Source organism: Xiphophorus couchianus, chromosome 23 (assembly GCF_001444195.1).
Source record: "Xiphophorus couchianus chromosome 23, X_couchianus-1.0, whole genome shotgun sequence".
NCBI lineage: Eukaryota > Metazoa > Chordata > Actinopteri > Cyprinodontiformes > Poeciliidae > Xiphophorus > Xiphophorus couchianus.
The window spans coordinates 8878547-8902495 of NC_040250.1; the positions used below are offsets into that span (position 1 = coordinate 8878547).

General features: G+C 38.6%; 1 protein-coding gene across 2 annotated transcripts in view; it reads right to left on the bottom strand.

Moving 5' to 3' along the window:
- The window catches only part of tnmd (tenomodulin), an 82938-nt gene that overhangs the window by 18389 nt on the left and 40600 nt on the right, over nucleotides 1-23949 (bottom strand). For both annotated transcript variants that reach the window (XM_028009562.1, XM_028009563.1), the window contains exons 3-4: nucleotides 18208-18348; nucleotides 7219-7326 (exon numbers count right to left, since the gene is read on the bottom strand). In XM_028009562.1, the coding sequence (XP_027865363.1) occupies nucleotides 7219-7326; nucleotides 18208-18348 (249 nt within the window). The remainder of the gene's footprint in view (nucleotides 1-7218; nucleotides 7327-18207; nucleotides 18349-23949) is intronic.

Sequence of the window (23949 nt, forward strand, 5' to 3'; positions counted from 1 at the left end):
AATGTTTAGACAATTTGTTTCTTGTTAAGTCAACGTCGTGAACTTTAATTTCTGAGTTAAAACCAAAACAAGTTTCTTGTTGACTTAAATTGCGTTTTCAAGGCAGCAGGTGGACTTTCATTTTCAAGTTAAACCACCTTCAAATGTTTTACAGTGCAAAGCAAATAGCAATAATGTAATACTACACATGTCCAACAGGGGGCAGCAGCTTATAAGCTATTTGCATTGTTTTTTTTGTTTTTTTTTGTCCGATTGCACTTCTCTTTTCCAAAGTTATTTGATACATATTTGTTAACATCAGGATGAAAAATATGCTTCACAATGGCTTTGTTTCCATTACAAACATTCGCAAATCTGTGTTGATATCCTGCTGGAAACACAATTTTGCAATTGTGTTGTTTCCATTAAATAAGAAATAAAATTAAAATCACACCTAAATAAACTTGGTGATGCAATAAGGCATCAAGCATCACGGCAGCGGTGGATTTAGCTGTTGGATAAAATATATTCTTAATTCAGCCACGGTGCTAGCGCTCAGACTCTGCTGTCTCTATTAAGCCAATTTATTTTCGTAATTTCAATTTGTGAGATTTTATGGTCAATGAAAACACAGCTAATGTTACACAAGCATAAAAATGGGATTCATAATATAAAACAAGGTTTTTAAAGACTGTTTTATTAACAAGAAACTGGATTTTAATACCGACCAAAAAGTTTTAAAGCGACTGAACATGAATGTTGGTTAAAATAAATTTAAATTATATTTACACCTTTCCACTTTGAATAGCACATTCCAACAAAACGGCAGTTCAAAGTGCCTTATACCTTAAAAACATAATATAGTAACCAATTACAAGGCAGGAGTAAATATTATATTTTGTCAAATACCATCATCAAAATTATTAAGATCAGATATATTGATCAATGTTCCAGTTATTATGAATCGAAGCAACCTTGACTTTTAATATTTTATAAAGTGTAGTCGCTTGGTTGCAACTTCAAATTCATTTTGTGAAGTAAGTGTCTCTGTGATTAGTGTTAGTGGTAACCGGTTTAGCGTCTGGCCATTTTTTTGGACTCCAAAGTGGGAAAACTAAAAAAAACTTTTTTAAAAAAAGAGAAAAGTCTGGAAAAATGGATTCCAAGAGCAAAATTATTTTGGGTCTCAGTTGAAGCCCACCTTAAGCCTGCCTCTCTTTTTCTAACCACTTTACCTTTTTAGCCTGTTTCTTTGAGCTGCAGCTTTAGAAACAGATTGCAGTAGTTTTAAACGTACCGTGTTCAGTGTGAGACAAATTACGCTGGTTTTTGAAAATCAGGCATTTTATCTACTGGCTGTAATCTAGAGAAAAAAGCCATAAGTTTGTGAGACTTCTTTTTTCTAACCGCGTGCAGCAAACCTCGTTTAAATGAGACTGATGCAGAGAGAAGCCATATGCTTGGCAGCAGAGCATAAGGTACCAGTCTGTGTTTATGAGGGCTTTGTAATTCACATTGACGAAATCTCTTGTCTGTTATTGTTTTGCGGAACAACAGCTACAGGATCTTTGAGTGCAGAGATCCCCAAACGGCAGATCATGATCTCAATCTGGAGCCAAGTGATTAGTAATAACGGCTAATCTCCACAGATTTACTAGACTTCATAATAATTCAGCAGGAGCCGGTGGGTTTCGTGTTTCTGGAGTCAGACAGTGGAGAAGAAGAGACGTGGAAAACCAGTGTGGGTTAAAGAAGAAACACTGCCTGGCTGCCTCCAAGCAGAAGACCCCAGAGGTGACAGGAATGTTTTTTTAGGCTGGGCAGACCCACAGGTGCTCTTTTCTTCTTTAGAGAGTTAAAACCCTTTGGTTCATATTTTCAGAGATCGCAAAGAGGATTAAATTTTGCATTGGATATTGTTAAAGTTAAACACAAATTACTCGAGGAATAACTACATCCTGTACCTGCAGACAGAAAAGGTTGATTTTTATACTTTCTATGGTGAAGTTATTTACCATAGAAATACTAGTAAATACTTTATTGATGACTACTATAAAAGTGCTGTATGTAATTTTTATTTAAAAAATACATATTTTTACATATTTGTTAAAATCGTCGCTATGCTGTGACAGATAATCTGTGGACAAAATCTATGCCTTCTCCCAGTGCAACTACACACAACCAATCAGAGCCAGGAGGAGGGCCTTAGTGCTGTCAATCACAGTCTTGTGTGGCGTTGCTCATTCTCCCTCTTCATTTTCCCCTTGGTCTTTGTTACGCTGCAGCTAGCATAGGTTTTTGTGAATGCTAGGCTAGTTACCATAGCATGACGGCAGCTAAACGGTTTTCCTGTAACGGTAAATTGTTTCATCCTCATTAGCATATTTAACAGCAAGTACATGAGATTGATTGACAGCAGTAAGACCCGCCTTCTGGCTCTGATTGCTTGTTTTTGCTACATTTCTTTAAACGGCCATAGCAGCTCAGAGGGGAAGTGGAGGAGATTGATCTTTTTACAGATTATCTATATTATAACAAACAGTCACAACAGTGGTGACAATTTTAACAAATATGTAAAAAAATAAATAAATAAATTACAACAACCTCAGATGACCAAAGTACCTCACAACATCACAGGCTGATAAATGATAAAACAAAAAATAAATAAACAAATAAAATTAAGTTTGCTAAAAATAATAAAAAAGACAATTCTAAAATTGGCACAAAAAAAACAACAAAAAAATTTTTATTTCAGCAAATTTCAAATTTCTCAAAAACTCTAATCAATTAAGTACTAATAACTCCCTCAACCCTTTAAAAAAAGTTAAGGCTAATGAGCTAATTTTCAGTTATTCTTTTCTCAACATTGTAAAATACAGAACATATAAATGTTTTTAAGTTGATGTAACTTGACCTTCTGATAGAGCAACAGAATCTTGACACTGATGGCATTTCAACTTTGAACACATTTCTCAAAACAAAATTAAAACACAATCGTTGCAAATAAATCTTATATTTTTAAAGAGTGTCAACCAAATGAAGATTAAAACCAAATCTAGATTTAATTTGCTGTTCAGCTTTACAATTTCTGTGATTTTGCAGCAGAAATGTCAGATTTTCCCCCAACCGTTTCAGTCCATTCACCGACTTTTTGTAGAATATTCTGAGACCATTCACACAGCGCTCCGCAGGACTTTGATGTATTTACATCCTCTGCAGTGTTTTTGTTTCTTTGCACACCGTTTTCTCTGTTTGCAGCTGTTGTCTGAGTGGGCGGTTTGGGGTCGCTGGGTGAGCGCCGGCCATCCATATTAAGAAGCTGTTTAATGGACCAAACATCATCTACTGACAATGTTAAAGACTGTGAGGGAGGGAGCAGCTGATTTCTGACTCACACTGGGGGGAACTGGGATGAAGCTCAGGGATTACTCCCTCAGACATTTCATTGAGAAGGAAAATTGAAAAGCGGAGAAAAAAACCTGGCGAACAATTTGTATTTGTCACCTGGTTCCCCCTCCACATGGGCTGTATTTCCTTATCAGCGACTTGCAGTTTTTCCTACAGTTTTCTCTTTTGTTTTTCCCATCAGCTCCTAAGCCTGCTGCTGTTCCTCTGAGCCCCCTTTTTTCTTGAAAGCCTGTGGTGGGGTTAAGCTGGGAACCATTACTGTTTAGGTTTAACCCCTGTGTGCTTCAGCACTTGAGGAGGAACTTGTCGTGTTGATCCTTTACAGGGTCACATGTGGGTGGATGCTCATGGAGGACAGATTTGGGTCACCATTTATTACCTAAACATGTTCAACCCCCAATATTGACTTGGTTTCAGTGGTGTAACAAGATATTGTAGCCTGTAAATCAAACTTTCTGGTGTTTTGAAGGTACTGATTTCTAATTTTGATACAGTAAATAGTAAATATGAACAATGGGATGCAAGAGGTAAAGGTAAAAAACATAAAATTCTTATAAATATGTGCATGAATTTAACACAGCAGAATGCTAAGGTTAGCATCTTAATTCCACATTAGGAGACCTGCACCCGTTAATTAAGTGACTTTAGCTTTAGCAACAGCAGCTGCGTTTTCATTGACCATATAAGTTCACAATTTCACATTTCAAAAATAAATTAGCTTAATGGAAACACGCTAATTTAAAAAAAATAATCTTGTTTTTTCAAATTTTATCAGAAGAAGAATCCAGAGAAACCCCTATTAGTTTATAAATTACTAACTACTTACTCTTATTAAACATGGAGAACCAATATGTAGTTTCATACTTATACATTTTTGTCTTTCTTTCGGTTTGTCGTTTTGTTTTATTTCCCTCTAATTCATGTAAAGCACTTTGAACTGCCTTGTTGCTGAAAATGTGCTATATAAATAAAATTACCATAGCTTTTTAAATAAAATATTTTATCGCTAGAAAGAGGCAGCATAGTGAAATATTGAAATGGTCTTAAAAACTTAATGTTATCATTAGGGACGGGAATCTCAGTAGTTCAATTACTTGTAATCATTAAGCTGCGAGTTTAACGATTCTGCTTGTAGGTTCCCGTAACGTGTGACGTATTTGCGTGTTGACGTACTGAACAAGCTCCCTATTTTGCTTTCGAAAATATCCAAGATGGCAGTAGCGCTCTAAAATACGTTTATATTTCACACAAAAAAAACGAAACTGGGACCACTTGCAACATGTTCATTACTCTAAACGTAATAAAAGGAGTAAACAGTTGAACAAATGTAGCGTTTGACCCATTGCTTAGCAACGGCGGTGACTCAGGGGGCGGAGCTTTGAGCGCAGTATCTCCTGCCGATAATCTCCTCCACATCCTGGTTGTTGTATTAACGCTAGCGCCATCCTACATGCATAATCTCCATCTCGCAGTAACATTTATAGTCATTTTCAGTAAATTTAAATATATTTTCTGACGAGTTCACTGTATTAAAAACACAAAAGCTGTTGATGTGCAGATTTCATGTTAAAATGTTAGATTGCAGAGGGATTCTTATTGTTTAACTAAGTTTTAATTTTGTTTGAATCGAGCGCAACAACATGGTGCATATTTTGAATTTAAGATTTTCATTTCCTAACTCAATGAGAATCAATAAGGAGTCGAATCGATAAGTCAGATTAGTAATGGGATCGGTATTGATGACTTCTTATCAATTAGCATAAACCATGAGGGGGATGTCAGAAAGTAGTTGGCATGTTTTTTTGAATGGCTTATCACATGAACAAACTTATGAATTTAATTGTGTTTTTTATTTAACCAAAATTGCGAAATTTTATTTTTTCGACAAAGTTTTGTCAACCTCAACAACCCCGTGCGTCACATCAAGCTTCATTGCATTTCTCTGTTTGGCTTTCAGTCAAAACCCACAAAAAATCCCCAAACAGGTGTGCATGTGAGCACAGAGTGGTGTCAAGTAGTTTCTCAAAGACACCGCAGCACATCTGGTAGACTAACAAGCATTTTGCAGACGGCGCGCGATAAACGCCGGAAACACCATGTGGCTGGAAAGAGACACAAATGTCTCTTGTGGAATCGGTGGAGTAGGTTCAGGACTGCAATTAGATGCTTCAGAAACCGAAAACAACCTGGAGATGTGACACTGCTTTTATTTAAGCTCCATTATTGTCATTTGATACAAATCAGACAAATTCTGACGTTACATTCCTCAAAATGTAACTGGTGTTGAACTCTTCTTCTGCAAAAATGACAAATATTTAATTAAAAATAAGGTAGTTTGGATAACACTTTATTTGAATTGGTGTGCATAACCATGACATAACACCTGTCATAAACATGAAGGAGTCTTTGTAAATGTTTATAAATGTTGTCATAAAGTGTCATTTGGTAAATTATGACACTTTTAATGTAAAGTGGACATTTTTATTACAAATTTTAATGCAACTTTGCTTCAAAAGCGTCATTATTTATAGAGTAGAATAATACAAAGTTGACTCTTTTAATGCACTTAATTCAACTTTTAATGCAACTTTACTTTAAAAATGTTATTATTTTGGTGACCAATGAAAGAAGACTCCTTCATGTTTATAACAGTTGTTATGTCAGTCTTAAGCACGCCCCTTCAAATAAAGTGTTACTGTTGTTTGTAGTTAGAGTGTTCCTGAAATATAATAGATAAATTTGTAATAAAAAATTCAGATTTGTAAAAGTTAAGGCAACACTTGACAACCTAATCAGGAATCCCTCTTGGCTCTTTGCTTTCTAAAGGCAAGGTTGCACCAGTGAGAGCAAATTACAGTAAAATGTGGCTTAAATAGCCCTTTGAACCATTATTTTTATTAAACATAAGCGTGTCCGTCAATACTGGTATGAGCTCAAGTCACTTTGCTGTCCTTTCATGCTTCACTCTGGAGCTTTGAATTGAGCCAATTAGGCTTTCCAGTACACAAAAGAAGACAGAGATGGCACCGACATATGGTGCTGCCTGGGCAATTAGTATCTGTAAACGTAGATCAGACAATATGAAGATGAGAGGAGCAAAAAAACTGCTTTTTGGTGTAACAGCTTGTGTTATTAAAGTTTAAAAACTAAAGCTGGACTGACAATTGGCTTTTTTTAAAAAAGATAAAGTGGTGAGTGGGGAGCGTCAGATATTTTCCAGCCACTTCTTCTTAGCTGAAATCTGAAATGTAAATGAGAGCATGCCTGGAGTTGAGACGTTTGAGGAAAGGATTTTCTCTTTCAACGCGCGGCCCACTCGCCGAATTTCACTGTGACACTGAAAAATGGGAATTTTGATTGACTGAATTTTTTCCCACTCCTTGTTCTGAAGTTCACATTCGACTTTAAGAAGCCTGATAAGTAAAATGAATCACCCTAAACTTGGAGAAGGGGAGTCTTGTGAATTTTACAAAGAAAGGCATTGCTTAAAAATACAATTTTAATGGTTTACCTCTCGCTCAGACCTCTGCAGCAACCCTTCCCCCTTTAGGCTATTTGGGTAGAGTCTTTGGAGGAGATGATTAAAAATTAATGTTGGCTCGAGATTGACAGCAAGCACCATTTGATGTGAGCCACAAAGAGGCAGAGGGTTTGTGGTTAGCTTTCTGGCAGTTTCACAGACACCACAAACCCCAGCTTATTCCTCAGTGAGAGGGGAGGGGAGATAGGATGAGATGGACAGACTGAGGATTTGAGCGCCGGTTATCTGACAATATGCATGGCCGCCTCCTGCAGGACGGCATATAGGAAGAGCGTGAAGGTGTACTGTACCATCCTTTCCCCGTCGTCAGCCTCCGCCTCGGCCACTGTGGGTAGTTTCTTCGTTTGGGTCCTGATGTAGCACCTCTGATGTTCGGCAAACCGTATCCCAGTGATCCCCTGTTTGAAAAGGAAAGAGAAATGAAGAGGCACTCAGAAATTCAGATATATGTATCATTCATCGTGCCGTCTGTGATGTGGCTGTGCCGTAAGAAGTGGGGCGTACGTTTTAAAACACTGCTTTTTACTGATAGCCAAAGTTGTTAAAGTGAAACCTAATGAGTGAGAAGAGGTGTGTTTTGAACTCCTTCTGCTTATATAAAATTGATGACTGCTTGGACTCAACACTCTGCTCGCTTCAAAGCTGGATGAAGCAAAAGAAAAAAGGCAGGGGACGGTCCACCGGGGCAGCAAAATACTCCATGGCGGGATGTATCACACAGGAGAGCCAAGTGACATTGTTGAGAATGAAGTGTTTTCTACAGAGAGCGCTCCCATTGAATTAGCCAGTCATAGGTCCCTGTCACTCTCTTAATCTGCTCAGTGGAGTGTGGAGATGCTCTCTTCAGCTCCAATGATGATGCTCCACTGCGCGGACCGCAGCGCCATTCAGTCTGACACACACGGCCTCAAAAGGCAGAGAAGATCTGTTGATTTTTCCCCTCACAGCTATTCTGTGTTAATCTAAGATATTCAGCCAGAATAAGGCTGAAAGACTTTCTGGAGCTCATTTTAATTTTCCTCTTCTTCTTCTTTTTTTGCACAGCTTCCTGTATTAGAATAGATGGCTAGATCTACATCTGAGACCGTCGCTTTAAAATTGTATGAAGTGAAATTTGCATGAGCCAGAGCACAATAATGAATGTGTTTCAATCTAAATTTAATTACAATAACACAAAACGCTGTTATGGCGTCTCTTATGAATCTGTTAACTTGACCATGTGGTTATAATTTCACTTTTTTGTAAATTTTTGCAGCAACGTCACTCTGGAAACTAGACAGAAGAGACGCAGGACAAAGTGATGGCTGCCACAATATAATGCAAGTGATTTTTATCTCTGCAGGAAAAGGGATGGGCAATAATGGTCTGGAGCAGGAGAGCATGATGTTTATGCCGGGCTTTATTGTGATGAGTCTTTGTTTAATTTGGGTCGGCTGTGTTGGTGAGAAGGAAAGAGGGCAACGCCGCGATGAGATACAATGATTACCGGGCCTGGTCAAGCAGAAAATGAAGAGAGACACATTAACACAGGGAATAGGAATGGAAAAGTGATTTCATTTTAATAGACGCTGCTGAAATATTTGCATGTGCATGCTCCAAGTCTCTGATAACATGCTGCTGCCTGTCAAGATATCCGGCTCAGTCGCAGCTAAAGTTGTGCGAGTTTCCTGGAAAGACATCCAGCAGGACAATTGTTGGGTTTCTTAGAAATCTTTTTTTTTTCATTCAGACTTTACTTTTTCCAAGTTGAGAAAACTTTGATTAATTAGTAATATATTGCTTTTTCTTTCCTTGGGGTATCAATATAACTAAATGCAAAGTTCAGTTTCCTTTGACCTCTGGCCATTTGGCTGGACAAGCAGCCATTTTGTTTCTTTTGCCCCTCACACACATTATGAAGAATCTGCAGGACTCATTGTTGTAGAACCAGAACAGAAAACAATGGAGTTACAATCTCCAAAACAAAATTTAGACGCCACGTCCAAACCTTTTATTTAAAAAAAACAAACTTTATTGGGTCTACCTTGGTTCATGTCAGTCTGTATAAATTAACATTTAACACATCAGTCAAAAATACATCATAAAGAGAAATAATACGCACCTAAGTGACACCTGACTATAAGTCACAGGAAAACCCAAACTAATATGAAAAAAGTGCAACTTTTAGTCTGTAAAATATGATATTGTTTGACATGGGAGTCCCATGTCACTTACAACAAAACATTTTTCTCATGTTATAAGTGAAACAATCTGCCAGTGGAACATACACTTTTTTAATATTAAGGAATTATTTATTTGTTGAAAGTTACTTATAATTTAATTTTGTCTTACTCCAAGTGAACTAAGACATTTGCACTAGAAACTAGACCAAATTACCTGATAAGATTTTATATTTGCAGTGATATTTTACATCTAAAGTGATGCATCAAACATAATGAAACATTTTCCAGGTTGGCTTTTCTTTTGTTGCTGCATCTGGACCTTCTCCCACTGTTCGGGGGTTGCACTCAATCATGGACACCCAGGGAGGATGTTGAGTTTCTGTAGGCTATCCTCCTCACCATCATCATCATCATCATCAGTAGAGTTCCTGGCAGTCATAAATTTATTTATTTATTTCAAATGCTCCAAAGAAATTTCAGATGGATGAACGCTGGAGGCAAGTTTTGATGGTTCCGTTTCATTTGCAGTGAGAAGAGGAGGCAGCAGAGCACATGGCAGAAGAAAAGAGGTTGGATTTCTTTTAAATTCCCCTTTGACCAATATATTCTCACCGCTAACGGCTATCTGAGAGAAGATAAATGCATAAAGCCTACATAACCACCTTTTAGATGCAGCTTCTGCTGCACCATTTGCAAACAATAAGAGCTTTAATTTTCTGTGTGTAACAGATAAATGAAAGCTTAACTCCCCCCCAAAAAAGAAAACAAACTAAGTCAATTACCAATACTTTTTCTTATAAAGAATGTCTGAGCTCACCTGCTGTTTCCCATAGCATCTGTGTTGATTTATTGCAGCTGGCTACCTCATACTTCAAGCTAGATGCCATTTGAAGGTAGGAAGCCAAAACTGATTACTGACAGCTTCTGGAGCATGAAAGGAGCCAAATATCCCCATATCTTTGCAGAGAGGTGGCAGGACTCATGTCTGAGGGTTATGTCTGATCAAAACCTGGCAGGTGGTAAATGAAAGAAAAACACTGCTCACTCTTGTTTTACATGTGCTGCTGTAGTATAACCTTTGAAGAAAGAAGCTCTGCTTTCCTTTCACACATGTACGTTTGTCCAAATGTAGCTCTACCAATTCACATAATTATCTTCAAATATTGTATTTACAAAGTAAAATATCCTCCGACTGTGTTTCGGCTGTTGCGTAGGTTTTAAAGCAATGGCTTCAGACCTGCTGTAATTAATATTTCAGGCCGGCGTGGTCAGTGCAACAGCATGAAAACATTTTCAGCAGCCAGTCGGTTCTCAAAACTGGTCTTATCTATGGAGTGTTTTTCTATCAGAGCAATCTGTTTCCAGACTTTACATGTTAATTGGTATTCTTCAATACCTCTTTGGTGCAGTTTGGTACAATAGTCTGGTGTATTCAGAAGAACATTTCCCACAAACCAGTGCAATGATAAACTTAACACACTGGTATGTCTTGTGTTTGTTTCAAGCAGCAATGTTTTACTGTCGCCCAATCAATGGACTGTGTTGTTTGACGCCATTAGCGCCGCCCTAAATCTACCGTACCATTGTGGTATGGACCCTTTCCAGCGCGTGTAAGATCCCGCCCCCTGCTGGTGGGCTACAAAACTGCTTGCTAACAATGACTAGCATTGGTTTAGGCTGTTATCAATATAACGCGATAAATCTTAAATATATGCCTGATATGTAGAAGAAAAAGAGACATAGTTCGTCAAAACTATGGCAACTAGATAACAATATCAGAAAAAAGTTTGAATTAAGAAGAAAAATAGCGAGGGAGAGGGAAGTAGTTCAGTTATGCTAGCTTGACTTTGACAATCGCAATGTGTAGATGTGCTGTGGAATCTGATTTGATTCGGTTCAGTTAAAAAAAATAATAAAAAGAGACCTAAACACCAATCTGACAGATCAGTAGAGCAGCTGTTAAATTAACTAGTCAACCACCGCTGTGGTAGCTTAGCTAATAGCAGCGGTAGCTAATCTACCACAGCGATCACTTATTAATAATCGCAAAATAAACATCAAGCCTAAAAACATTAAACTGTAATGGACTGAATGTTCTGTTCTTTGTGTGGGAAATGTTTGAGTCTTTTGGTGTTGAATCCTAAAACATAAGGTCTTGTTGTTGTCAGTTGCTATGTTCAGTTGTATAGGCAACTTTTACAATGGAAACAACATGACGTACCGAACCACACCGACCCAGAATGACCGGAAAACAGAAGTAACTGTCCCCGAGTTGCAGGGGAGGCTTATTGTTTGGGATTATTTGGGTTCAGTAAAACTATCTGCAGCTGAACTGGAAAATCTGTTTAAATTTAAAAAAACTTATGAGTTCCACTTTTTGCTGAAATTGTCTTGATACTTGTGCAGGTACAAAATGTTGCCATTTTTGTCAAGTTTTGCCCAGAAACATAAACATTTAACCCTAAATAACCTATCAAGTGTATCAGCATAAAAGGTTGATTTGGGGATTATTTACAGTGTAAAACCTTTTTAAAGAATATTTTTAGTGACATCAAACTCCAACTTTGGGGAACTTGTTGTGTTTTTGGAACACTTTCTTCATTCCTTTGTTTCCTACTTTTTTTTTGATTAATGATTAATCTTAGGTGTTTTGCTTTTTTACACCAAACAAAATATTTCCTGTGATCTTGACGCCTGGAGGAAGAAAAGGACATGGTAACCAAGTCAACATGCACCTCTTCAAGCGGGGCAAACTGAGGCTAACTGTCTGTCACAAACATTTTCTCTTTGTTGCGAGTTTGAATTTGAAAACCTCTCCTATGTTTTTGCTTTAAGGAGAGAGGAAAGCCATTCTAATTCAAGGTCAAATTTCACAACAGAAATACCAAAACATCTTTTAAATCATCCAGCAGGTCTCTGGCAGTCCAGCAGAGTTTGATTTTCCTCTCTGCCAGCCCTACAAGATGTTTTGATTTAGTGGTCTACCACTTTAAAACCATTATTCATGCTGACTTCCACTGCTTAATTACATTACAAACTGAGGAAATGACCCCTGAAAACACTTTGCTGTCCTCTTGCAGGCTTCTCCTGCTTTGTAAGCTTAGATGACTTTAATTTTCATAATGCCAGGGTGCTGCTTTAAGCTGCTGATTGCTGTGATGAGGTTTGAGGAATCAGATATTAATAAAGCTTTAAATTGTCGTCACCTAACGAAGGCTAAATAACTGACACGCCTAACAAACTAATCAAGATCCAATCTAAAAGTTTTTTGGGAGGTTAAAGGTGTATAAAGTTTTGCAGCTACCAGGATCTTTGTTAATGAATCTACATTTTTAACTTTATATCCTTTAGGAAATATTTTGTTCTCTACTCAGTAGTTCCAGATATTTAAGGCAGCAGTGCTCAAATAAAAATGTTTTGATTTAAAGTCAATATGTGAGGGGAAAAAACATTACAGCTTCAGCATAAAAGGAGTTTTCCACATGACAAGGTCAAACTGGGATCACAACTGGGATCACAGGTGAAGCTTAAAGGAGTAATGTTTAGTGAAAATAAAGCTACTGCAGACGTCTGGAGTGATGTAAAGTATTAGTACACAAAATGGAGTTTGGTTGAGGGCAGAAGGTCTCCTTACTCAAAAAAAGATCCCAAATACAACAATTTTGAGCTTTGTCAATAACCTTAAAGTGTCTTTTTTTATACGTTTTTCACCTTCTGCTGTAATTCTGCGTTGAAAAGGAAGCTTAATGGAGGTAACAAATATATATGCTACATGTATGGGCCTCGTTTCCCTGGACATGTCCACTTTTCCCGTTCTGTCCAGAGCATCTGGGGGACTGTCATTGGCTGACAACAATGTTCAGGTTTTCATTGAATACTTAAAGGGCCGCATTATGTGTTTTCCAGGCACATAGTGCCATTTTATAGTACAATCAAGTATCTCCAGCTACAAAAAATGCTATATATGTCAAATATGACTTAAAAGAAATGTTGTTTCCTGATTTAACCCTTTAACGCCTTGAAATTGGGCCTCTGTCTTTCTGAAACTCCACCTTCAGGAAGTCACCACAACATGGCTCCTCTATTAACCCTTCACACTGAGAAGTAGCTCCTATAATGAGCTCAGCAGACGTGCACAGAGGTGTTTGCTAATTGATGCTGGCTAGTCTGAAGGAGCTGAGTAGAGCTGCTTTGTGAAGCAGAAGCTCGGAAGCTTGGAAACTGAAACTCTGGGGAGGAGCTTCGTGCTCGGGGGCGGAGCTAGGTCCACCCAGGCGTTTTGCACAGCTTAATGGTTGCCATGGAGATTAAAGGATTCGTCAAGCATGCATGAAAGAATCCAGGCAACACCCTAGGTGTGTTTTTGAAGAGGAAATAACATTATAGCATGAAGTAAAACTCAAAAAAGTTGATTTTACATAATACTGCCCCTTTAAAAATAAAAAGATACAGGATGGAGTGAAATAAGAAAATTGGCACAATAGCTCAAAAAAGGAAAGTTTATGCTACTAGTTTGGAAGTAATAATTCAATAATTATTAATGTTGACTGATCTATTCTTTCAGCTGCTGCGCTCCTGTTCCTAACCCTGTTTCATTCCTTATTTATGCTGTTTTTTCTTGGTTGTAATTTGTGAATTTCCGGGCCTATAAACTGTTTCCTTCTCTTTGTCCACCCTCCCTACTGCAATTAAGTCACACAATAAAAAAACAACAACATGATGTTAGAAATGTCAGTCTCAAAGCATTATCCTAACATTAGGTGCTCCTGGTATATTTCTGACACGTCTCATAAAAAAATGTTGAGGTAAATGCAGACAGACGAACCATTTCACAGATTAAAAAAATTCATATTGATTGCAGCAATACATTCTCTCAGGTTGTCTTCTATCCCCAGCTAGGGCAAATATAATGCTCTACAACCCAAAGGGGAATAATAGTTTCATTTTCCACTTTTCTCAACAGCTCCCAGGTTTGATTGAGTTCATGTTTGAAGGTGCTTTATAACAACCGAGGATATTCACCTTTTCTTATCCTAAAAAAAATCAATTCTAACACAATTGCTCAAGCGCAAACTACCTGCAAACTATTGTGAGTTTTGTTAGTTCCTCTCTTCCAATGAGGCCTGAATCATTGTGTTCAGTCAGTTGTTGCTTTTATTCTTTCATGGCGGAGCGCCGGATCAAACAAACCTCCTCAGGGATGTGCTTCACCCACAGGAAGCGGGACAACAGCGAGCAGATGTGTTTATGCATGTTTCCGATTTATTCACACAGACGTACATTCACTGCTCTTATTGGTGTGGAAGAATGAGACTTCAGAGGTTAATGCCGTCCTTCGCTGTGCTGGTTTCCATCATTGATTCATTTTCCACTCACAAAGACCATTGTAACAAAAACAATACCCGCTCAGTGTGGGTTTTTTTGTTCGGGATGAAGTGCAACCTGTAACTTTCAGCCTTGCAACCCCAACATTTCACAGTAAATAATGGAGTGAGAGTAAGAGCATTCATTACCCAGTCAAGCTGCGCACTCCTTTCTCCCTGATGCAGAATGTGTAACATCCTGCACACTTGAGCAGGATTTGGGAATGAAAGGTAAGTTAATGAGTTTTACTGCAGACAAAATAGCAGCTCCAGAAAGTGAGGAACACATAAAGAAAGGCTACTTAATGGTGTTTGTTTTTGCACTGTAAAGAAGTTGCTGTATAGAATTAGTGGGAAGAAAGCACTTCTTGTTTTTTTTTTAGCAAGACTGATTGTTTTTTTTCTAGGTTGCTGAATGCACATAAATCTCAACATCTGCTGCTGCTTTAGCATCATTTACTGATGTGTGTGAACATTATTTAAAAAGGCTGATTAAACCTGCAGTATTTATAAAACATATACATAAAAATAGGTTTTTTACATGTTTGTTAAAACTGTCACCATGTTTGTTTGGAGATAATCTGTGAAAAGATCAATCTTAATCACCTTCCTGAACTACGTCTGAAGAAATGAACCGTTCCTGACCAAAATCAACCAATCAGACCCAGGAGGAGGGTCTTAGCGCTGTTAATCAACGTCATGTATTAACAGCGCAGGATCCGTTTCCCATGTCCGTTTGTTTAGTTGTCTGTTATAAACAGGAGTACTTATTACTTTAGATCAACATTTAAAACAGAAAACTGTTTAGTTCATTACTTTGATAAATTGTGGATTACTCATTACTTTAGACCAGGGGTGTCAAACTCCAGTCCTCGAGGGTCGCTGTCCTGCAACTTCTAGATGTGTCTCTGCTGCACGACCTGAACAGAATAATTAGGTCATTAAGACTCTGGAGAACTGAGCTACACAAGGAGGAGGTCATTAAACCATTTCATTCCAGTGTTTTTTTTTTTACCTGTGGCACATCTAAAACCTGCAGGACAGCGGCCCTTGAGTACTGGAGTTTGACACTTGTGCTTTAGACCAACATTTAGCTTGATACTTTTAATATCGGCACAAGACCTAGAGAAACTCCTATTAGTTTACAAATATAGAACAAACTTAAAAAGTACCATCTACTTAACAACCCAGAACAATAATCAAACATGGAGAACCAACATATAGCTGTATCAGAACAAGAATCCAGAGAAACCCTACCAGTTTATATGGACTACTTATTCTTATTAAACACGGGGAACCAAAATTTTAGTTTTGTACTTTTACCTTTTTGTCTTTCTCTTGGTGATGTAAAACTTTGAATTGCCTTGTTGCTGAAAATGTGCTATGTAAATAAAATTACCTTACCTTTACCAGCGGTGGCCGTGCTAACTAGCATTAGCAGTCATGACAGGCTATGCTAGCTACAGCTAGCAGACAGTAAAGTGGCGCGTCACAGGGAAGCTATGCTAAGACCCGCCTTCTGGCTCTGATTGGTTGTTTCAAATCATCACTGGGAGCACTGGGGGAAGGCAGAGTAGCTTCACTTTTTTCACAGACAATTTCAACAAATATGCAAAAATAATTTTTGTTTTTACTAAAAAATATTTTTTATATATTTAATATTTATTCATAAAAAATATTATATATATATATATATATATATATATAAAAATTCCCTTCTCACCCACTGCGGGTGGTTCTTATCCTCTGAGCTCGGGTCCTCTACCAGAGGCCTGGGAGCTTGAGGGTTCTGTGCAGTATCTTGGCTGTGCCAAGGACTGCACATTTCTGGACTGAGATGTCTGATGTTGTTCCTGGGATCTGTTGTAGCCATTGGTCCAGTTTGGGGGTGACTGCCCCGAGGGCCCCGATGACCACAGGCACCACTGTGGTCTTCACCTTCCAGGCCCTCTCCAGTTCCTCCCTGAGGCCCTGGTATTTCTCTAGTTTCTCGTGCTCCTTTTTCCTGATGTTGCAGTCGCTTGGTATTGCTACATCTACCACAATGGCTTTCCTCTGTTGTTTATCCACTACGACAATGTCTGGTTGGTTCGCCATTACCATTTTGTCTGTCTGGATCTGGAAGTCCCACAGGATCTTAGCTCTGGCGTTCTCCGTCACCTTTGGGGGTGTTTCCCACTTTGATCTCGGGGTTTCCAGTCCATATTCTGCACAGATGTTTCTGTACACTATGCCTGCAACTTGGTTATGTCGTTCCATGTACGCTTTCCCTGCCAGTATCTTGCACCCTGCTGTTATGTGCTGGACTGTCTCAGGGGCCTCCTTGCACAACCTACACCTTGGGTCTTGTCTGGTGTGGTAGATCTGGGCCTCTATTGCTCTGGTGTTTAGGGCCTGTTCCTGGGCAGCCAGGATGAGGGCCTCTGTGCTGTCCTTGAGTCCAGCTTTTTCCAGCCATTGGTAGGATTTACTGATATCAGCCACTTGGGTTATTTGCTGGTGGTACATCCCATGTAGGGGCTTGTCCTCCCATGATGGTATCTCTGGCACCTCAACCTCCGTTCCCTGTTGTCTGAGACATTCACTGAGCACATTGTCTGTTGAGGCTTTGTCCCTGATGTATTTATGGATCTTAGTTGTTTCGTCCTGGATTGTGGTTCTCACACTCACTAGTCCTCTGCCTCCTTCCTTGCGGCTCGTGTACAGTCTCAGGGTGCTGGATTTGGGATGGAACCCTCCATGCATTGTTAGTAGTTTTCTAGTCTTAATATCCGTGGCTTTTATCTCCTCCTTTGGCCAACTAATTATTCCAGCAGGGTATCTGATTACTGGCAGGGCATAGCTGTTTATCGCACGGATTTTGTTCTTGCCATTGAGCTGGCTTCTCAGGACTTGCCTTATTCGTTGGAGGTATTTAGCTGTGGCTCCTTTCCTTGTGACCTCATCGAGGTTGCCATTTGCTTGTGGTATACCTAGGTACTTGTAACTGTCCTCTATGTCTGCTATTGTTCCTTCTGGGAGTGAGACCCCTTCTGTGCGGATGACCTTCCCCCTCTTGGTGATCAGCCGACCACACTTCTCTAGTCCGAATGACATCCCAATGTCCGTGCTGTAGATCCTGGTGGTGTGGATCAGTGAGTCGATGTCTCGCTCACTCTTGGCATACAGCTTGATGTCATCCATGTAGAGAAGGTGACTGATGTTGGCCCCATTTTTGAGTCGGTATCCGTAGCCAGTCTTGTTGATAATTTGGCTGAGGGGGTTCAGGCCTATGCAGAACAGTAGCGGGGACAGAGCATCTCCTTGGTATATGCCACATTTGATGGACATTTGTGCAAGTGGTTTGCAGTTGGCTTCAAGGGTGGTTTTCCACAGCCTCATCGAGTTTGCGATAAAGGCTCTCAGAGTCCTGTTGATGTTATACATCTCTAAGCATTCAATGATCCAAGTATGCGGCATATATATATATATATATATATATATATATATATAAGTTACATACTGCAGCTTTAATTTTCTTTTCCTCTTTCTATTTCTGTTGTTTGTCAAACTCTTTTTTTTCCATTCAAAGGATCAAAATCTAAGAGAAAAACATGACTGGAGGGAAATGAGAAGAGCTGTGTTTCAGCTCTGAGCGGATCGCCGCGTGAACAGCATGACCGCTTCTCTTCTGAAGAGAAGATATGATTGTGTTGTCGATTTTGCATCAAAGAAGGGTCAGCTCCATATGGACTTGTTTAACCTTTTTACTTACATTCTTAAAGTCGTGCACCTCCACAACCTCCTTACTGCCATTCCCCATTCTGAAGATCTCAGTGAGGTCAGCTGGGTCAATCTCCATCACGCTGTTCGTCTCTACACCATCCACCACGGCTTTGTACTCATGGTCATACACCTGCAATGATATGAACGACCAGAAAACTCTTACAATGGCTCAGATCGTTAAAGAGATGGTGAAATTCAGAGTGTTTTTAAGTGTTGCAGCTACAATGTCTGTCAAAAGTGCTTTGGGCTTTAGCAACACAGCATCTCAGATTTTTAATTCAAACAGGTCTGGATCTTACCGACAGCTGCTCTAAAAATGGAAGAAAATATCTTAATGAGGATTAAATAATATTATATGCCAAAAGATAAAAACAGTGTTAAGAAGAAAAACGGGGACAGAAAAATTGCAACTAGCATGGGTTAGATGGACATCATCACATCTTACAGAAATGCAAAGGATAACAGCTGGAATGTTGTAAATATAACATTTGCTCATATTAAATAAAGAAGCTGGTAAAAAAATGACTAAACTCATTTTCATTTTGAGCAAATATTAAGATATATAAATGTTCTTAAGAGGCGGTTGTGCCAGAATATATTGATAAAACCCCTTAAATTATTCAAATATAAAAAAATAGCAGTCTCTCCTTACAATAAGTTCTTATTATAATTCAATAATAATGAACATTTCTTCACTTTGATTACTCAAATCAAAGTGAAGAAAAAGTGTGGAGCTAATTTGAAATTATTTGCAATATTTGTGCTTATGTATGATGTTGAATGTGACTTTTTCTTACTAGCCTCATCAATCACAAACTGTAACTTAATACAAAGTAAGACTGAGACAGCAGTGTTGTAAAAATAAGAAATACTGCCGACTACAGGTTCAACTTTGGTTGATCAAAATCTTTGATCATTTTTGCAAAAATTTGCAATAGTCTCCCAAGTATGCATTAGTGAAAAAAAAGCACAGATCTGTTTATTTTAAGTGAATATTTGCTAAAACTGGAGGAACTGATTGATGTAACTTGGCGTCTAGAGTCTAAAGGGACTCATAAAAAGCTATGGCGGACCATATTTGGCCCCTGGGCCTCGAGTTTGACAAGTTTGGTAAACAGTATTTACCCCGTTGCTAAGTTGTTTTTGAGAAGCTATTTAGTTGTTGAAACAAAGCTGTTTTAATCACTTTGCTGATGAATGGGTTGAGGCAAGTCCAAAGCAACGCCTCCTCTGGTTTCCAGCTCCGTCTACTTCAGTGTTTAACAAACTGTTTCACTGACCCCATTTAACAAACCCTCACAGACTGCCTCACCCGAAACTGCCCCTGTAACAACACCACATCCTAATCTACACAACCTGAAACTAAAGCATTAGTCTCTTAACTCATCGTCTTTGTTCCTCTTAATGTGAAAGGTGGCGCTGTTTTATAAATGTGACAGGCCACAATAAAACCATGAACAAGCCAACTAGGGTGTTTTGAGTTATTTACAGATTCTGGAAGTATGGATTCAAATTTTTCCAAAGATAGAAAATACATGGAAACCAAACTATACATGTGGTGTGAAGTAACATGTTAGAGCCATTTGTACTTAGAAACACAATAATTGAAACATAGATTTGCATCGCATAGGCAAAAACAAATATTTTCCAGCCAGCCAGTAGATAGCCCAACATTAATTTTATTTTAGGTGTTAAAATGCAGTTAGTCAGCACGGGGCGCAGCACTGTTCACCACTTTGAGCTCAGAGTGCGACGCTACTGTTAGCTTACCAAAAGGTTGTGTTTAAAATAAATGATAATGGATAAATGGCCAAGACGCCGTCACTAAAAAGAAAATCTGAAGATACCGGTGGAGAGTTTCTCAGGATGAGTTGCAGAACTTTTGTTTTTGAACACTATTTCAGCAAGTAAACGTTTGTGTACATGCAGTACCTGGCAGACCACTAGAGGCCGCCCGCGGACCACCAGTGGTTCGGGTACCACAGTTTGAGAAAGACTGATCTACCTGATAAAAAATAAAAATAATTGTCAGCACCTTTAAACTATAAGAACTTGGTGATTTCTTTTAAAGTCTCACAATGTTCTCTAAAATTCAGCAGCAGGAGGGTGACAGGAAAAAATATCCACATAAACTAATATTGATGCAGTGGAATAGCTCAAATTACTTTTAAAATGTAAAACTATATGGATAACATTGGCTTGTTGAAGTAAAATATTTGCGTTTGCAAACTAAAAGGTCAAATATGAAAATGCATTTCTAGAACTTTGCCTCCAGAAATCAAAATAAAGACGTTTTAAATCGGTGGTACAGTTGAGGTTTTCTCTCCAGTGCGTTGCCTTTAAGCAATGTTGTTTATCACAACCGCTCGCTTATGTACTGTTCTTGGACACGCATGGATAGCTCTTAAAATTCCCTGTCTGAAAAAATGATTCATACCCACCAGCTGAAAATATGCTATTAATATTTATGTGAGGGTTGTGTTATGATGAGAAATATATTGCCGGGTTCATCTTCATCTGTCTCAGTGGCAAATCAGAGCCTGGCCAATGAGACACATGATTAATGAACACACTCATATGAGGAGTCCATCAGGATTTATATCCCCCATCAGAACCATCTCAATGTCCTCTAACGCTCTAATGCAAAATTAGCTTTCAGTCTTCACTCCTCCTCTTGTTCCGTATTTAACGTGTTTTGTATTGGCTAGCTTGTACACGGCTATAGGACATGTAGATGTTCCACATTACAGACAACGATCACTTCTCTCTTTTCTGTGGTGGAGAAAGAAGTAATGGGATATGATTCCTAATGCCATAAGCCAATAAATTTCTGTTAAAATGGGTCGCAGAGCTCTGAAAAGTAACCTAAAATTATCAGGAGAAGGGGAATTAAGATGGGCTTGAAATTTAAGTGTCAATTGAGTAGTGATAGATAAAATAGGGGCTATTAAACCTCCTGGCAGTGTGGTGCATTAAAGTCCTATTTGGGAATTTCTTTTGTATTAACATAAAGGTGGGAGAGAGGGAATAGATTTTGGAGGCTTATTGATTTATACTAAAACAGTGAATTACATTTTCAGCAGGCTATCTCGTCTGATGAAAATCCAGCGGCGAGAATCTCCCCACCACACCGGGCTGAAATAGATAATAATGTATTACAACAGTTTGACTTAAACTGGTTCAATAGCTGAAGCTGCTGCTGTGCACAGTAATTGGCATTCTGGAAATAGAAATGAGTAGCCTTTGAAAGGCCTCTTTTAATACTTATACTCAAGTACACAGAAGAACCTTCAGTGCGATTTATGCCACAGAATGTGTCAAACTCAAGGCCAGGGGGCCAAATCTGGCCCGCCGGAGCTTTTTATGTGGCCCTCTAGACTCCGAATTACATCAAAAAGTCCCTCCAGTTTTTCATAAATATGCAAAATTCACACAAAATCAACAGATCCCCACAATTTTACTGCAAATTTTTCTCAAAATTGCTCAAAAACATTGAGTCCAAGTGACTGCTGCCTCAGCCTTACTTGATGTCAAATTATAGTCTGTGATTGATAAGGAGATTAATTAAAAGTCTCATTTAACGTCGTACATTATCTCAAATATCGTAAAAATTCCTTACGATTATTTCTAAATTAGCACCACAAAGTCTGTGATTCTGATTGCAAAAAACCACAAAAACAATCACAAAATCCTGGAGGGACTGATCAGCGTGGAAAGATGTTCAATATTATTTAATTTTAAGAATCACCTATTGAATAGTGAAGCAGTTATTTATTGATATTTTAACAGTTTATCAATACATTCTGGAACAACCGGCCCTTTAAGAACATTCAGGTCTTTGATACGGCCCTAATTGAAAATGAGTCTGACGCCCCTGATGTGGTACTTTACCTCTGTGTACTGAGGATGATCTGTTTGGATAGTTTATGAATAGCTTTTGTGCACATTTCAAAATCCTTGTCAACAAATCTTGATTTAGAAGAGAAAATATTTATGAAATTCAAAGAAACTCAGTCTAAGTTTATTACCTTCACATAATAAAAACACATCCGACATCTGTCTACATTTCCTCTGAAGTTTGTACATTTTTACTTGATGTCTGTGAGTGCTTGAAACTATTCTTATTCTGGTAATTACATTTATTTTCCCCCTTGAATCTAAATTAGCTGCTGCTGCCAACTTAACATTTACACTCACTCGTGAAAATGGCTGCCAACAGATGCCCAATTATACAACTGGCCAGTAGAAGTGGCGCCTCCTGCACAACCAACAAGAATACAGAAAGTTGTTTCTGGATGGTGAGTCAAAGACAAAACGCTTATCTTTTCCAACAGCCAATGTAAAACCATAAAACCAGCTGACCAAACATGCTAGAGTTCAACTTTGGTTGCTAGGTAACAGCACATAGCACGTAGATTGTGATTTAACAATTTGGAGGTTTTTGAAATGGCTCATTTTCCAGACATAAAAAAATTTGAACGTCTTGCCAAAGAAATGGCAGGGTGGTTTTTTTAAGCTGGTTTCAGAAGCAGTTGAAACCGAAATGGAAGCATAAAAGTGTGAAGATGTGAATTTAGGACAACCAATCCCCTTTAAAGCACAAATCAGCTTCACTACCATGGTAGTGAAGCTGCAGAGGCAACTGATTGCTCACCTGAAACTGAAGAAGAATGAGAAAACAACTTTATCAAGTTAGCCGAGGGCAAAAAACAGACTCAGAGTGCACACATCCCCAAATTGCACATTTGCAGAGAACCAAGAAGCTGATGGATTCATGAAGTTATATTTTTAAATTAAAAGTGAATTTACAAAATGGTAAAAGACAAGACCTGCCATCATCCTCTATGATGAGGAGAGGGGATAGTCTAAAACATGTTTGTGTGATTATAATTGTACTGAACAGTCAGAACTGACAGACATAAGTGGCCAGTGGATCAACAGTAGTACGTACAGTGAGAGGTGAAGGTGGTGCAGCACCAAACATGTCTGGCATCAACAAATCAGCAGAGAAATGCTCAGAATCTCATTCTACACCTGATTGAATATGATTGCATATTACTTTCTGCTAGTCAGCTGTGAATGAGACAGTGATTGTGACAAATGAATAAACCAGATGATCCAAATAAATTAATGCAGATGCTACTGCTGTGCCGCGCTCGAATTAGCGCTTTGCTCCACTTTCCTGAATCGGCCACATTTCACAGGTCTTCTCACCTGGGCGGCAGCAGAAGCTAATGCCGTCTGACATGCTCTGGAAAACACACAGATTTAGATCAACTAGAACCTGTTGATGAGCCGAAGCCTGAAGTAGAATCTATAAGGCAGATCTACGTAGAAAGGAGCAGCGATTTCTTTTAACTTCTAATGTCTTTGCTATTTAGTTTATGTACAACTAATCAAAATTTAAGTCATTTCAGATTTATGATACTTAAATCACAACATTTTGTTTTTATATGCTGCAGCATTTGATTTTTTTCTGTTTTTTCTGTTTCCATCAATTTTTAAAGTAAAGTTCACTTATTGTGCAGATTTGGTTACAGAGAAGCAGGAGTGGCCATCGAGTTTGCCTGACTAAAGCTCTGGTGGTAACTGTAAAGGTCTGTGGCAGCAGGATAAACCCAATAACTAATAATTATTTTAATGAACTGGATGTCTTTGCCCATGAGGAGTGTGCAGAGATTCCTCAGGAACGCTGCCAAACGCTGCCGCCTGGCTATGAATCACTTTAACA